Source organism: Helianthus annuus, chromosome 15, assembly GCF_002127325.2.
Source record: "Helianthus annuus cultivar XRQ/B chromosome 15, HanXRQr2.0-SUNRISE, whole genome shotgun sequence".
NCBI lineage: Eukaryota > Viridiplantae > Streptophyta > Magnoliopsida > Asterales > Asteraceae > Helianthus > Helianthus annuus.
In genome coordinates this window covers 97,982,488-98,000,105 of record NC_035447.2, presented here as the reverse complement: position 1 = coordinate 98,000,105, position 17,618 = coordinate 97,982,488, and the positions used below count along the sequence as shown (strand labels likewise).

The 17,618-nt window shown below is 39.6% G+C and overlaps 2 protein-coding genes across 2 annotated transcripts; one reads left to right on the top strand and one right to left on the bottom strand.

The window, feature by feature from the left end:
• The first annotated feature begins 8,754 nt into the window (after window positions 1-8,754).
• LOC110932026 lies at window positions 8,755-10,106 on the top strand. The gene is made up of 2 exons (XM_022175387.1): window positions 8,755-9,199; window positions 9,592-10,106. Exons 1-2 carry the CDS (start codon window positions 8,755-8,757, stop codon window positions 10,104-10,106), a joined length of 960 nt encoding a protein of 319 aa, XP_022031079.1.
• A 436-nt stretch (window positions 10,107-10,542) lies between these two features.
• Window positions 10,543-15,226, bottom strand: LOC110929623 (probably inactive leucine-rich repeat receptor-like protein kinase At3g28040). The gene is made up of 2 exons (XM_022172780.2): window positions 13,373-15,226; window positions 10,543-12,126 (listed from the first exon to the last, which is right to left on the bottom strand). Exons 1-2 carry the CDS (start codon window positions 14,905-14,907, stop codon window positions 10,638-10,640), a joined length of 3,024 nt encoding a protein of 1,007 aa, XP_022028472.1. The 5' UTR covers window positions 14,908-15,226; the 3' UTR covers window positions 10,543-10,637.
• Between the last annotated feature and the right edge of the window lie 2,392 nt (window positions 15,227-17,618).

Here is a 17,618-nt window from a genome sequence, read left to right as displayed (position 1 = left end):
CTGAATTGTCTAACAATATACAACAACCAAAAGTCAAATATCAAAGTCATAAGTCATCATGTGGTCTTCAAAATGCTGTGCAGTCAGGCTCAATAGCTGAATTCTCATCAAAAGCATAACACCTGCAACAAACCAAAAATCCTCAAACTGATGGGGGAGGAGGAGGAGGTGGAGGAATGAAAAGCAAACGACGAAGATCCACCAAATCCTCCTCTAGTGCATGCACAATACGCAACAAACAAGCAATCTCCTGCTCCATCGTCAGGAATCGGATGTGATAATCTGGATAAGGAAATAATGGAGCAGGTGGAAAAGCAGACTGTGATGGATCAACAAAATATGGAGGACGCGGGATCCTCTCAAGCTCAGCGACTCTCCGGCTCAACATATCCTGTTGTAACTGCAAGGATAGAAGTATATCGTCCGCTGTATACCCAACATGGATGGTATGGATCTAACAAAGGCATGACATTGGGCGAAGACCACATAAATGGCTCGCCCGAAGGTGCAGAGGAAAAAGCAGTGTGTGCAGCAGGTGCAAATGGTGATATAAATGGAAAGCCTGCTGTCATAGGTGGTACGTGATCGTGCTGCTGAGTAGAAGGTCCTTCCCCTGGATGGGGAGGAGGAATGTCCTAGAGAAAAGTGATGGGTAAGTCTGTGCGGTGGACGTCTGATACGTGAGGGTGAAACTGTGGGACATCAACGGGTTCAAAAACAGGTGCAGCAGGGGGAGTGACTGATCGAACGAAAGGAGGATAATCATTGTCATCCTCAATCCACCCGTTACGGGTGTCAGCATACCTAGGATCAATGTGTGTGGCAAAAGGTGCACGGTCAACAAACACCAGCATCGGGTCAGGCAGAGGTGCAACGATTGGAACCTCAACAACTGGTGGTGCAATGACTGGAATATCATCAACTGGTGGTGCAATAACTGGTGCATCAAAAACGGGTGGTGCAACGACTGGAGCATCAACGAGAATAGGGTCGTGCACAGGTAAAGGGTCGAGAGCAAGAACAGGCTCTGGTGCTATCTCGGGCTCTGGATCGGCGGGAGCAGGCTCATGACCAGCGGGTATCTCAAGAAGCTGATCATCAGGAAGAACAGGGGCCTCAGCAGGCTGCTCCTCGGGGATAAACTCGACCTCCTGGTCGAAATCAAAATCGTGTGGAAAGTCAGGGATGAACCCAAAACCCAGCTGCGGAACGGGCACCTCAGACATGGTAGTGTCGGTATCGGTGTCTGTGGGGTATCGCTGTAACCCCAGCGCATGGAGAGTGGAAGATGACACTGACTCAAAAGAATCTGGACCAGATGAATCAGAAGGAACCTCCATATCAGGAACCTCAACAATAGGGACAACAAGGTCATCAACGGGAATATCAGCAAGCAGAATATCGTCATCCATCGGGGCCCCTCCATCTTGGTCACCCTCCGGGGGACCCTCGATGAATAGATCGATGTCGTCATCAGATAATGCGTCAAGTGGCAGATCCTCAATAGGAACTGCAGCCAGCGGAAAAGGAGCAGGGATCTGAATGAGATGTAGATCCCCAGCAAAAAGACCATCAGCTAAAGGCTTGTCGTCTCCAAAGTCTGGTAGGGCAAATGGCTGGAAATCATCCTCGTCGGTACTCGTGGTGTCCGACGTATAAACCTCGTCCTCTGGGATAATCTCATCGTCTGATACTATCGCTATAGGGTCTAGTGTGTCTGACACTCCAGTATCAGAAGAGGATGACATGGTGTCTGTAACACAACCACACATATGCACATATATCAATCATGTAATCAAATAAGCATGTAAGTCACAACAATGTAAGCAAGTAATCACCCTAGTCTTTCCCAGACTATCCCACCCAGTCTCTTAGACTAAACTCCTTAGTCTCTTAGACTAACTCCCTGGTCTCTAAGACCAACCTCCCAGTCTCTAAGACTAACTCCCTGGTCTCTAAGACCAAACTTCCCAGTCTCTAAGACTAAACCTCCCCAGTCTCTAAGACTAAACCTCCCTCAGTCTCTAAGACTGAACCATCCCCAGCCTCTAAGGCTGAACCTCCCTTAGTCTCTAAGACTGAATTATAAATATAATTTTGGAAATGTGTATTTGTTCCTTTTGTTAGTAACAATGTTTGTTCCCTGGATCTGGACGCTTTGTGTATGCAATGTAAAAATGTTTTCGTGAGAGCCCTGATGATCATAGTCTAGACTCGAGAAAGAATCCTAGTTCGCTATGATCGAGGCTCTGATACCAAGCTGTCACACCATGACTTTTGCGGAAGCGTGGTTTATTTGGTGTGACTTCTTAATACCATAGAAACAATCATAACAATGCTATATGATAAAAGCACGAGATGTTTATCCATTAAAAGATTTTAGAAAATACCACAACAAACATTGTCTGAAAACATCCATACCGAAATAAGATACAAACTATGATGATTAAATGAGTTCACAAAGACTCAACAAAAGTACTTAAATAAAAACCCGAGTTTAGAGGCGTGTATCCCGTCCAGGATTGAGATACACCCCTTAAACTCGATGCCCATGGAAAACATCTTTTATTTAGTACGCAGCTTGACTAACATGCATCACATGCCAGATCCGATTAATTCCCTGAAATACATGTAATTTGAAAAATCAACAAAAGTTGAGCGAGTTCATGTGTAAGTGAGTATGTATAAACCTTTGTTACAATGTATGTATGTATGTATGTATGTATGTATGTATGTATGTATGTATGTATGTATGTATGTATGTATGTATGTATGTATGTATGTATGTATGTATGTATGTATGTCCCTGTATGATTGCAAACAAGGAAAAGATCACCAATGGTTTGCAAGGCCACTGGTATGTGTGACGGTGTAGGAATACTTAAACCTAGCAAAGTTGTACCGGGCTCCCGGCTGGAAGACATAGTCACCACTATGGGCCGCCCCGGCCTCATGGGTGTGGGCTCGCTACACCCAAATAGATCTATCACTCATGCCCCTCGGTCCTACAACGAGGATTGATGGTCCCAAGTATCCGCCTACCCTATCACATGATCTATGGTTCTTTCCTAGGCTAATCATACCAATAGTATTGTAAGTATCCATTTGTAACATGTATTTCACCCCCGAAGTAAGTAAACAAAATAGTTTAAGGAAAAGGGGGACGTGAACTCACAGTAGTGCGTCTCGTACCGGCAACTCAAGCTCTGTCAGCTACACGACAACCTACAACATACTAATGTCTATTAGACGAACGAGCCGTGCCTTGTCTTAGAGTTTAATGTTTTTGAGTTGCGTTTCTTATGTCTCAGAAAATTATTCAAAGTTATAATTATTTGTTAAAATAATAATTATTTTAACTTTAAATTATATTAAATTTTGGAATAATTCTGTAAACAATATTCTTGTATTAATACTTCACAAGTATTTTAATTTCCGTATTTCCTTCCCAAGGATGGGGGTATTTATATGTGTATATTGTAGTTCCGAAAATATATTTTTAAGTCTAACTTAGAAATATATATAACCTATTTGCCAAAAATAGTGTATTCCAAAATATATATATTTTTCTCAAAATAATATATTTTCACTTCTTTAGTTTCCAAAATAATAGTTATCAAAAATATATGTGTAAGCGTATTTTCTGGAATATTTTATAAGTTACGTTTTTGCGTTCGGTTTCACAATATCAAGCGTGTAACTTAAATATTTTATTCCGTGTGATTTTTGGTATTATTTTGGAGTAGTAAATGTCATGGCAAATGCAAGTTATATTATTTTACCCTAAAAAAATTATAACTATTCCACAAAATAAACAAGTACTGACACAAGTGTTTTAGTATAAAATGTATATTCTAAATATATATTTATCCATTTTACTTGTAAAAATCAACCTCCGATACTTTGTATTTTTGTAACAAAACCTATGGTGAAGTTTATTTTGAAAAACAAAGTTAAAACATATTTGTAAACACTTGTTAGAAAATAATTTCTAAGTGTTGGAATTTTTTAGAAAATTTCGCCATAGTCTCCTTTGTAAATGGAGGTGTCCATGCTAATACGCATATCATTTTCTTTTCAAAAAATCATTCAAATCAATCAACAACATACACTAAACAATATTACACTTGCCAAGCGAAAAACTATTCTATTTATAACACAACATTTACGTGATGTTTTATAAAAATGCGTAGTATCTCGCTGAAGTTTTTAGTGGGTTTAGTTACCCTCCAAAGTGTGTTTACTTTTGTTAAAATCTCATTCTCGGGATTTTTAGATGTTCACAACTTGTGAACATATTTTACAAAAATATTTATTTACAACATTTTCATGTTTCACTAGCATCCATATACTTATTTTATTTCTAAAAATAGTGTAAGTATATGTAAGAATCATGATCTTTTAAAAACCATATTTTAAACTTGGTTTATTTAGGAAAAACCATTTGTAAACCTCGGATCCATACGATCATCAACTCACTTTGTTTACTTATATTTCAAGAAATAACCTTGTTATCAAGTTCATGTCTAAATATGAAGGTGATCTTTTTATGTAAACCCATGATCACCTCCTAACTTGTTAAATCATGTTTTTAACCATGATGTAACAAGTTCCATATGATGATTAACATCACACTACCAAGAATCAACAAGTAATCATAAACACATTCAAAACAACTTCATACTAACAATATTTCATCATATTTCATCTTTATATAAACTTTATGTTCAAGGTTTTAGTTCATGTTCTTTAGAGTTCTAGTATTTCATCATACTACATCTTTTAACCATAAAATTAAAAGTAAACAAGAGTTAAGAGAGGTCTTACTACTAGCTTTAAGCTAGGGAAGAACACTTGTGAAAAAGATGATGAAATTTGGTGTGTAAAAGCAAGTAAGAGAGCTCCTTGATGATCCACAAGCTTCAAGCTCCAAGAATCACCTTCTAACACTTGAATGAAGCTTGAAAATGGATTAATGGTGGTGACAAGGTGGTGGTGGTGGCGGTCCTAAGGTGAGCCAAGAGGGAGAGAGGAGAGTGAGAGGGATGAGTGAGGTTGTGTGAAGATATGAATGATATGATGGAGATCTTAGAGCACCATACTTATAATCTCTTCACACAATATTATGTTCAAGAAATCAAGCAAAGATCACAATAAAATATTAGATAAAATCTAAGAGGTATGGTGTGGAGGTATGGTGGTGATGGCCGATTACTAGGCCTAGGGGGAGGGGTCAAAGTGTAACATGTAACCATTAGTTAGATTATAACTCAAAACCAAGCATATAATTAGTTTAGCTAGTTTACTAGATATTTTAGTGGCTGATAAGGTGTTCGGGGATCATGACTAGCCAAGAAATAATTAAACAATGTATCTGGCAAAATTTTGGTGTTTCAGGTAATGTCCGGTTGTTCGGTTAGATACCGTTACGTTAAAGTGCTAAGTTATACCGCATAGTGTCTTTTATGTATCTTTTTGTAACACTTTTAATTCCCGACACTTAGGAAAGCATACAGGACCATTTTGCCATATTTTTGCACCTTACTAGCATGTTACAATGCTGAATTTTGTTAATTAATGCAGGATTCTGCACCTTGAGTGGGTTTTAGGCACTTCCCGACACTTTAACTATCACTTAGTGACGCAGTTTTATGGTCCTCACTTCCCTACATACCATACTAGTGTAATACCTTGTCTCTGGCTCATACTGGCCTCAAAACATTGTCTGTCTATGTACTGGCACTGTCAGTATATTTCTGGGTTATCCACCCATTGTGCTAACTGTGCTTCGTGCATCAAGTTTGTCACTAAAGTTGGTGTGTAATAAATGGTGTGACAGTATGAAGTGTGATGCACATGTATGTATGATGCAGAAATCATAAAGCAGTTTATATCAACAGTTGTAATTAAGCACGGTAATTAAGCACAAATTTAATATTAATTAATTGTACGGATACATGTAATTATGAGGGTTGTCACAATATCTGGGTAATACACACACATATCGCAAAAAACCCATACAGATATGTGGTTGCGAAAATGATGGTGGTTTTAGGCGATGGTGGTTGTGAAGAGGGAGGTGGTGGGGGTTTGGGGTTGGGGGGGGGGTGGGCGGATCTGAGATATAGTAGACGATGATGGTGGTAAACGTTGGGGGTTCTTGGTCGCCAGAGGTGGGGAGCAGTGTGATTATTTCCCTAATCTCCAAATCTTTCATGTAATATTCAAACTGAACATCATCAGTGTGATTATTTCCCTAATCTCCAAATCTTTCATGTAATATTCAAACTGAACATCATCAGTGTGGTTATTGAAGTTGGCGGTGAAGATGGGCGGTGGTGGGGCAGCCATCGAATAACATAGGGAAAGTGTGTGTGAGAGAGAAGTGGTTTAAGATCCAAATCTTTCATGTAATTTTTATGAAGTGCAGTACCAATTACACAAGTAGTCCTTAGATAGGTGGCAGTGGTGGTTGTAATGGTGAATGGCGGTGGCAGTGGTGGCAGGGGGTAATATCACAGAGTGAACAAAACCCAGGGGGTAATATGAAAGGGCATTATAGTCATTTCAAGTTATAGTCAACAGATCAGTCAACAAATTTGAAGCCGGGGGGTAAGGTTGCGACATAACAGCAAACGTTGGGGGGTAAAATTGCAATTATTTCGTTAGGGGGGGTAAGGGTGCCAATCACCCTAAACCCCAGGGGGTAAAATTGCAGTTTACTCTTTATTTAATTTCTAATAGAAGAATTGCGCTTCTACCAATAGGGTTGTGGTCAATTGTCAACATAAAACTTGAAACACCTAGTTTTGCGAGGTAAAGATCTTGCATTCAAGTCTCATATACGACAAGAATTATGAAAATTTGCCGTTCAAGAAAAAAAGAATTTCGCATCTAAATTTGGTTAAATTATTGTGATCAAGCATGTGTATATAATTTAATTAGTGTATTTAATTGGATTTTTACTATTAGTTGGACATATCTCATTTGTAACTCTCACCTTTTCTTAGTTACAAACAGTTATTTTGTTTTGTGTTTTGAAAAAGTATTAAAGTTAAAAGTGAGAGTTTTCTTAGTTCACCTTATTGAGTTTTAATTAGTAAATAATTGGTTTGATATAGTCCGGACATGTGTTTTTGTTTGTAGGGATGTAAACGAGGAGAGCCGAACTGTACTCGGTCTTAACTCGACAAAAGCTAGAGCCAGCTTGTGGCTTGTCGAGTCAACTCGTTTATTAAAAAAAATATTTATGACATATATTTTTTTAAACATAATGATATTCACAAAGCTAAAAATCAATATATAAAAAAGCAGAGAGTAAATACAAGTTGCCTTCATGTGGTTTGACGGCGGGACAAGATGCCCCCCTTAAACTTTTACTTTTACACTCTGCACCTTCTTGGTTTCAATCTTTCATAGTCTGCACCCTTGCCTCTAACGACCATCTCATCTAACGACCATCTGCTTTAGCGTTTGATTTTGGGTAAAAAGACCAAACTACCTTTTTATTCTTGTAGTATGCATCTTGTGGTTTCATTAGTATTACATTCACCTACCACCGCCATCATCGCCACCACCACCCACCACCACCACCATCATCCACCAAAACTACAAGGAGGCCTTAGATTTGTTTGTTAAAACGGCTAATAATAGAAAAAAAATCTGACCTGTTAGCCTATAATTCTCTTATTCACGAGATTGTTACTTTAGGCGAGACTGAAATTGCAATAATAATCTTGGAAAAGATCGACACAAGAGGAGTATCCCTAATGCGGGGGTATAATGTTCTGATCAAAAAAGGTAAACTCCTTGTTGCCAAGAAGTTGCTTTCTAAATGCTTAATCACAAGATTCCTTTTGATAAATTTGTTTATGCAACTTTAATTGATGGATTTATTGGACATCAAGAGACTCATGAGGCCATGAAACTCTTTGAACTTGCAATTCAAGAAGGTATGAATCTTGATGTTGGTGTGTATAATTAAATGATTAATGGTTACTGCAAAAATGGTAACTTAGAAGACGCGATTTCTTGCATAAAATTATGATTAGAGAACATATTTCATTAGATGAGTTTAGCTATTCTTTAATCATAGACACGTACGTGAAACAACATGATATTGATGGTGCCTTTGTAATTTTAATTTGTATGGTGAAACAAAATTGTAAGCCAAATGTAGTCATTTACATTCACTTATTAATGGATTTTTTCAAAGATTAGAGAATCTTGGTGCTGTGAAAGTAATAAAAGAGATGAAGTTGTGGTTCACTAGCGGTTTTGGTGGATGGTGGTGGTGGTGGTTGTGGTGGTGGTGATGATGGTAGTTGGTAATTGAATTTATAATGACAAAAATTCATTTTGACAAAAACTCATCTTTATCTAAACCCATCCTAACCCATTTTTTAATAAACCTATCCTAACACAAACCCATCCTAACCCATACCCATCCTAAGGCTGGAGGGTGTGGGGTGCCACTCCTCGCCAGCTGGACGCCTATAGCGCCCCCCTCCGCCATCGACCACACCCCCGACGCCATAGCCGGGGCGCCATTGAAGACCCGCCATGGTGGTAGCGAGCTGAAACGCGTTGAACGAGTATGAGTTGGTCAAAGATGACCGTTGTGAAACGGTCGAATTTAAAAAAAAAATTCTTAATTTTATTATATATATAACCAATTCTAAACTAAAAACTCACCAATCACAAGCAAAACACACACCAATCACAACTAAAACACACACCAATCACAACTTAAAAATGTCTTCTTCGAGCTCGTCATCCGACGGTGTTCTTGTTGATATGGTTACCGCCATGGCGCAGGAGGCGATTAATTATTTGCAAGAAGCCGAATCCTCTGCATCGCGTACCAGACAACCGCCTATTGAACGAAATCGGTTAGCTGCTCATGAACGTCTAGTGCAAGATTATTTTTGTGAAACTCCCGTGTACGATGATGATCAGTTTAAGCGTAGGTTTCGTATGAGCCGACGACTATTCGTTAAAATTTCCAATGATCTTGCGGGTGAATCCCCTTTTTTCACGCGTAGGGTAAGTGCAAGTGGCAAGGTTGGTTTCTCTGGACTACAAAAGTGTACGGTAGCAATTAGGCAACTAGCGTACGGCACATCGAGTGATGCGTGGGATGAGTATTTAAGGATGTCGTCAAGAATGTGTCGTGAGTCTCTTGAAAATTTTTGTGAAGGTAACTTTTATTAACACTAGTATTTATTATTTTTTTACGTCGTTATTATTTTTAAATTAGCAATAATTTATTAGGTGTAATCTCTCTGCACGGGAGATGATATTTGAGGATGCCAACCGTAGCCGACGTTCCAATTCTATACGAGGCCCATCAGCGCTTACATGGGTTTCCTGGAATGTTGGGAAGTCTTGATTGCATGCACTGGGAATGGGCGGCATGCCCAACCGCTTGGAAAGGGCAACATCATCGTGGTGACCACGATGGTCCTACCGTAATATTATAAGCGGTCGCTTCTCAAGATTTATGGATTTGGCATGCGTACTTTGGCATGGCTGGTACGAACAATGACATTACTGTTTTAATGACCTCGAATCTATTCGACGATGTCATAGACGGTGTTGCACCAGATACTTCATTCTATGCAAACGACGTGCAGTATAAATATGGCTATTATCTCACAGACGGTATTTATCCCGAGTGGGCGACGTTGGTAAAAAGTCCCTCGTGTCCAGATGACGAAAAAAGATTGTATTTCAAGAAAAAACAAGAGTCAGCAAGAAAAGATATCGAGCGGGCTTTCGGTGTGTTAAAGAAAAGATGGTCTATCATCACCCAGCCTTCGAAGATACTTGAAAAAAGTAAAATGAGAAACGTTATCTATACGTGTATCATTTTGCATAACATGATATTGGAGGACTCTGGTAGAGCATTTTGTGGAGAAAGCTATGATGAAAGTATCCAACCGACAAACCCAATACTAACATACGCTGAGAAAGAAGATATCCGAGCAAAGATACGGGCTAGGCACACACACCAAAACCTTCGAGCCGATCTGACAGAGCACCTATGGTTTTATCTGAACAAGGAGGACTCGGCACAGACGGCGAGTAGTGGTTTTATTTTTTAAATGAAGTTATGTAGTGTTTTTTTTAATGAAATTATCTAGTGTTTTTTTTAATGAAATTATGTAGTGTTTTTATTTTTTAAATGAAATTATCTAGTGTTTTTTTTAATGAAGTTGTGTTTTGTTTTTATTTTCTAGTTAAAAAATAAATATTTAAATAAAAAAATAATTAGATAATCATGACACGAGGCTCCATTCACCCCTCCAAATTAAAGGGGGGCATGATAAAGCCCCCATGCTGACATGGCCATGACATGGAGCCTAGGTGGCATGATAAAGCCCCATGAGGCTCCATCCACACCTCATAGCCTAACACATTACCCAAACCTGCCCAACCCACCTATTTTGCCACCCCTAATAAAAAGTGATCGCATCATTATCTTCAATAGCTAAGATCTAACTTCTATAATTCAGTTATCCTATTAGTTTTCTGTTTCCATTTTCGTTTTGTTTTATGCAAATTGCTTGAAATCATCCAATACAAGAGTAACATAAATAAAATCACACAACAAATAAACACACCAAGTTATAGTCCTAATACGATTCCATCCTACAAGGAACTGGTGTCTTGATAACTTGTAATATCTGAACAACTTCTGCCATTGATGGCCTGCTTGAAGGAATCTGAGAAGTACACACCAATGCCAATTTAAGAACTGGCAACACTTCTTCTTCCGGATACTCTCCCATACTCTCATCAACACACTCCAACACATTCCCTTCTTCCAACATAACCTTCACTTGTTCATTAAGTATCAACACATTATCTTCCCCGTATTCGATAGGTCGCTTCCCTGTCACTATCTCCAAAATCAAGACCCCAAACCCGTAAACATCGCATTTCTCGTTCACCCTTAAGCTCTGGCAAGCCATCTCTGGAGCCACGTATCCTAGCGCGCTTTGAAAGCGGTTGCTCATGACATGTTTGTCTAGTTTTGATAGAACTCGTGTCAACCCAAAATCTGAGATCTTCGGGTTCAAGTTTTCGCCGAGAAGAATGTTGTTCGGTTTGATGTTGTAGTGAACAATTGGAGGACAAAAGGAATGGTGTAAATGAGCAAGTCCTTTTGCGGTTCCTTGAAGAATCTTGAACCTATTTAGCCATGAAAGAGGTGGACTTGAAGGTGATCTTTCATGGAGTTTGGATTGTAAGCTACCATTTGGTACATAATCAGTCACTAAAAGCTGTAATTTTGGAGTCCAGTAGTACCCTTTTAGTGACACAAGGTTTGGATGTCTTAATTTTCCTAAAACCCGAACCTCCCTATCAAAATCTTCAGGATACTGAATCATATTCGACACAACAAGATTCTTGATCGTGACAACATTGCGATCTCCATTACCTATCGAAGCTTTGTAGACCGTCCCAAACACCCCGCTACCGATTTCATTCTCCTTTCTCAAAAAAGATTCAGGGTTTTCCATGCAAGAAATATTAGGATTAGTTTTTGAATCAAACCAAACGAGTTTCCCCATGGATAAACTAGCTCCGGATCGCGATGAACTCGAGCAACTCTCAAGCGCATTATCAACAAACGTGAGGCGTCTCCTAGCCGAGATGTTGAGCAAGCTTATTACCAGAACTCCAATAGAGATCATCACAGCTGCTAGTATGGCGATAACCGCGGATACGCTAAGAAAATGATGTCGTTGCATGCTGTTTGAAGGTACATCACTTTCATCATCTCCACTATGTCTTCCATTTTGATTTTCATGTGGAAGTGGATTAACAACAATAGGCTTTGGTACGTTCAACTTGCATGGTCCTTTCAGGAGTGGTGAGCAAATACCCAAATTGCCCACCAAGGAACTTGGTTCTAAGCTTTGGAATATGCCACCAGATGGAAGTGTTCCTTGGAGCCTGTTGTATGATACGTTTACGGCCAGAAGGTTTTCAAGTTCACCGAGCTCAGGTGGTATCTCGCCGGAGAGTTGGTTGTATTCTAGCTTTAGGATCTTCAGTTTTTTTAGTTGTGACATTGATCTTGGAATGGTGCCACTCAAATTGTTGTGCGAGATGCTCCTGTGTACAGACATCATCTTTGGAATTAGAATTGAAGAATATATCAAAAACAGTAAAAGTCACAAATGTAATCCACATATACACTGATTTTTAAAATTGATGTTTTCAAAATAAACATATAAATACAAAATAAATCATCTTTTATTTTCAATTTTAAAAATATAAAAAGGGTGAAAATTCATAAAAGAATATATAAACAAATTCAACTCGTTAACAGAACTGGCTTACGCACAACTAATGTATCGGTTACGTTTCCTACACATGTGTATTTAATTCTTTAAAAAAATTTAAAAAACATATGAACTAGTTTAATGGCTTTTTACATACATTGGAATGTAACAAAAACGAGTTAGGCTTTTAATTTTTGTTCTCTGTGTAGCTTGGTATTCCTTTTGTTCCTTTAAACCTTGTGAATTCTTTTCCTTTTCTCCCCTCCACAATGTAAATAACTCATTTCTCTTCATTTCTCTATCCTCACTCGCTCTGTTCCTCGTTTCTCTCTCCACAATTATTCATATTCAACTCAATTCTCTTCCCCGTCCACATTAACTCATTTCTCCTTTTTTCCTTTCTCCTCACTCCCATTTAACTCTATCTCTCTCTATGACCGTCACCGCCCTTATTTACGGATCATTTCTCCTCTCTACTCTATGCCCTCTCTCCCTCTCCACATCATTTCTCCTTTTTCCTTTCTCAGTGGCATTTAAAACACATTGAAAGATTCGTTGGAAGTCCCATGAAAAAGTGGGTTCCTTCGGTGATTCTTTGATGAAAAGCATAACATGGGTAAAGAATTACACTATCATTTGATGAAAAGCATGACGAGGGTAAAAAATAACACTGCAATTCAGAAAGGGTTGGCGGCGCAGCTTGTTGCCCGTCTACCTTCTGTTTTGATGTAACTTAACAAGTTTTCTGGTTATATCAATGTATTTAAAAACGAAAAAACATATATATATATATATATATAGAAATCGATCAGTTATTTGACTCAGTTTTCTAACTCTTTGAGAAACAAGAAAAAGTGTTTGCATTTATATTCCTACAGAAAAGTAAAAAGTTATGTTTGTGATATTTATACGTGTTTTCTTTTTTAGTAACCATGACACTCAGCCTTTACTATTTTGCCACCCCCTTTAGATTGTTATTAAACGTGTTACAGACAATTTAAACAAACAAACTTTAATTTATATCCCGTGACTAAAGCATGTAAGTTGCTTATTTGTGTTGTGTTAAGAAGACTTACAGCAAGTAGAGGGAAGAACAGTTTCCAATCTCATCAGGTATTGATCCTGTGAAAGAATTTCCATCAAGCTGAAGGATTCCGAGGCTACCCGAATCGCAAAGCTCCTTTGGTATGGACCCTTGAAACGCGCCATTTCGGAGATCTAACACCGTTAGGTTTTGAAAGTAACCAAACTCTGGAGGCATTCTTGTTTGAAAATTATTCCATGATAAGTTCAAGTATCTTAACTTAGAGTTCAGCCCAATTTCAGCAGGGATATCCCCGGTAAGGTGGTTTTCGGATAGATCTAGTGACTGAAGAGACTCAAAAAGTTTACTCGAACCTGGAGGGATGGAACCTGTGAGTTCGTTCCTTGAAAAGTCAATTTGTTCGAACCCGAGATCGAATAAACCATCCGGAATGCTACCATTGAACTTATTCCCACTTAATGAAATCACTGATAGTTTAGTGGACAAATCTAATGACAATGGAATGGTACCACTTAAACTATTATCAGAAAGACTTAGGTAAGTTAAAGATGTTAATCCACCAATAGATTCCGGTAGGATTCCGGTCAAACCATTGCCAGAAAAGTCCAAATATTCCAAGCTAGTCAAGCTTCCTATCCACTGAGGGAACTCACCGGTCAACTTGTTATTGGCTAGATTTAGAAAACTTAGTGAAGAAAGAGCATGAAAAGATTCAGGAACTGTTTCTATGAAAAGATTGTTGCTTAAATCTAGGGTTTTTAAATGTGGGCACAAACCAATATCAGAAGGCAACGTTGCTGAAAACTGGTTCCCATTTAAAGCAAGTTGTTTTAGATCATGTAAAGCAAACACACCATTGGGTATGGCTCCGGACAGCCAATTGTGAGAAAGATCCAGTGTTCGGATCCGGATCAATGTCCAAATACCGGATTCGAACACTGGATTACCCGAAAAACGGTTGTTGGAAAGATTAAGATGGTTTAGGGTTTTGCAATTGGAAAGTGAGCTAGGAATTGGACCTTCAAGGTTATTTCCTGATAAGGAAAGTGATCTAAGAAGTAAACAGTTCCTGAAGAGTTCTTCAGGAACCGGTCCTGATAATAAGTTTCTTGATAAATCAAGAAATTTAATGGATCCCGGGTTCATTAAAGAACCCGGAATTCGACCAGAAAAGCTATTTTGACTAAGATTAAGCTGTTCAAGATTGGTAAGAAGTGATAGCTCAGGGTTGATGAATCCTGTGAAGTTGTTATTGGCTAGTGATAGTACCTTGAGACTTTGCAACTTCTCGAGCCCTCTACCGATCTTCCCAGAAAGATTTATCCCTTCGAGTGAGATTCTGGTGACCCTGCGGGTTACCAGATTGCATGTTATGAACTTCCACGAACATGGGGTGTCATCATCTTGATTCCATGAGGATAGTTGTGATGAAGGGTCAGAAACAGATGCTTTGAAGACTATCAGGCCCAGAATATCATCATTCAGGGTTAAAGATTCATCTGCATTAACGGCGAAAGAAGCAAGAGACATGAATGCAAAGATACAAAGACGAAGAACACCCATCATTCTCAACTTCTCTCAAGAAACTATGAATGTGACAATGAAAAATGTTTGAATTGGTGGATGTTTTTTGGTTTACTGTGGACAAGTAATAACGACAAAATATGTAAACTTAGGTTAGTTGTTAGTAACACGACAGCATAAAATAATCTGTAAGAATTGTATTTGGAGACAACAAGCACGGAAAAAGATGCAATAATTAGAATATGCTAGTAGCAGAAGATCCAGTCTGTGATCACGGGTTCCTTGGATGACTGTTTCTCACTGTCGTGAGCCCTAATGCCTAATAAAACGACGGTGTTTTAAAATCTGTACCCCACCCCCCACTCCATTATTCAATGAGAATCATGAATATTGCAATTTTATGCATAGTATTTGAAATATAAGATAACTTTCTTTTGTCCTTACTTAAGCTAGATAAATAAATTGATTTCTTCTTTCGTGCGTCACTTTTGATTAAAGTACTTTGAAAATACTTCAAAATCTTAATCTGATCATTCAAAGAAAACATAACAATGAGTATACTTTTCTCTATTAGAGAACAGAATGAATTAACCTGTGAATGAAGGTTCCTATTTATAGCAGAGTGGTGTAGAAGGAGATGAGCTGATGGGCCTTGGGCCTAAAGACGACAACAAGAAATATCCGCTTTGTCCCTCTGGTGATGACCGTTACTGTCTTCTAAAAGATCCTCGGTGCTGGTGCACCTTGATTGGAGCCACGTGTCCGGGTTGTCGTCCTTGTTGTCTCTCTGACATCAGCAGGTGAGTGGAGATCATGGGGCAGTTGTCGCCGCCCCCTGATTGGTGCCACGTAGGCGTCCTTGTGTACCTTTTGTCTCCTATACGATTGCTAATCGTGGAGCACGATAGAATACAACCTGTTGGACGCTGGATGGCTTGAACCTCTGCCACTCGTACCTTTCGTGCCTCATGGAATGAACCTGCGCCGCTACCCTTGCGCGACCCTTGGCATGTGTCCAACTAGTCGGCGCAAGGTTTAAGGATTGAGGGCTTCCATTCAGGATGCTAATTGTGGAATCTGATCTTAGATCTTGGTTGGACCTCGCGCGTGGGTTATGCTTTGCCTAAGTAGTCCGCGCGGGGTCTGTAGATTAATCAGATTGATGTATAAGGAGTATGGTTCAGCGCGCAACCTGATTGGTCTGCGCGGCTTTTTGGGACCATACCCCTTCAAGTCCCCTCAGTCCAGTGCTGCTTCTATGCGCGAAGTAAATGGTTGGAGCTCTGGACTTAGAAAAAAGAAAGTGTCTTGGTCTTTGAAGCATTTGTCGAGGTCATGTTGGCCGGCGCGCGTGTGAGTGGTTGTCAATTACTACAGCGCGACCAACAGGCTTGCTTCTTGATAGCTGTTGCTTGTGAGGGTTGGCGTGCATGATCATTGACTGATGATACCTGCGGTGCAACCTTGTTTAACTTCAATATGAAGTCTCATTGTAAGTTTAGGTGGGAAAATCCTCGAAATTTGAATTCTGATAGGTTGGTGCAAATGTCGTTGATGGCGACGGTTGAGTTGACTGCTGACACGTCGATCATCATGCTGTCGCTGACGGTTCGTCTTTTTGTCAGGCAAGTGAGGCCCACGCGCGCATGGTAACTGTCACTCTGAGAATCCCGCCTTACGTGGCGGCTGCTGGTTGGTTACGCGCGCGGTGATCTCGACACGTTTACCCATCTCATTAAATGCGATGGGTATATATATCCGATAATAGAGAGATAATTGCACAACCATTCTTCTGCATTCTCTCTTTTCTCTCTCTGATCTTCAAACTTCCTTCAAATCTTCAAAGATTTCATAAGAAATCTTCAAGTTTTTTTTTTTTTTTTTTTTTTTTTTTTTCAGAAAACTAGCAGATCTTCATCCAACTTATTTATTCTGATATCATGGCTAAGGAAGAAGCAGTTCAAGTCGAAGAAGGTCCAGTCCCGGTTCTCAAATGGGACCAGGGACTGTTCGAACAGATCATGAGAGGGTTTCAGTTTCCTCCTGAATGGGATGCACGTTATCCATAGCAGGGCCAGACGGCCGCCGACGCACTGTCGGGTTACATAACGTTGTTTGCTGACTTCTTTCTTGAAGGTAACTTCCGGTTGCCGGCCACTACTTTCATGGCCTCCATCTTGCACTTTTATGGCTTCCATATGTCGCAGATGAGTCCGATGGGGATGGTTAGGGTTAGGCATTTCGAGTCTTTATGCCGATCTTAGGGGATGGAACCTACTGTTGACAAGTTCCGAGCCTTTTATCAGTTGATTAGGAATATTGGGATTTATTCCTTTGGTAACCGTAGTGCTGCAAAGAAGATCCTGATAAGCCCCCCAAAGAGCTTCCATGACTGGAAGATGAAGTTTTTCTTCATTAGGGAAGAAGTGCTGTCAATCACGATGATCTTTCGGGAGTGGGATAAGATCGAGAAGGAAGAACTTCCTATCCCAAAAGGGGCTGACTGGTACATGCATTTACTCGCGACACCAAACCGTATTTTTAGTGAGCAGGTGTTGGTTGCCGCGACCATGAGTGATAAATGGCCGGAGCGTAGTGAAGATGTTCCTGTTCTAATGTTTAATGGAGAAGGTATGCCTTATCATTTTCGCCCCTTCTTGTAATATACCTGCGCCTGATTGTTGTTTTTCACTACCGTTGCGCAGCTTTATCAGGCTGCATTCCCCACTTTTGGTGGGTCAATGGGTGTGCAC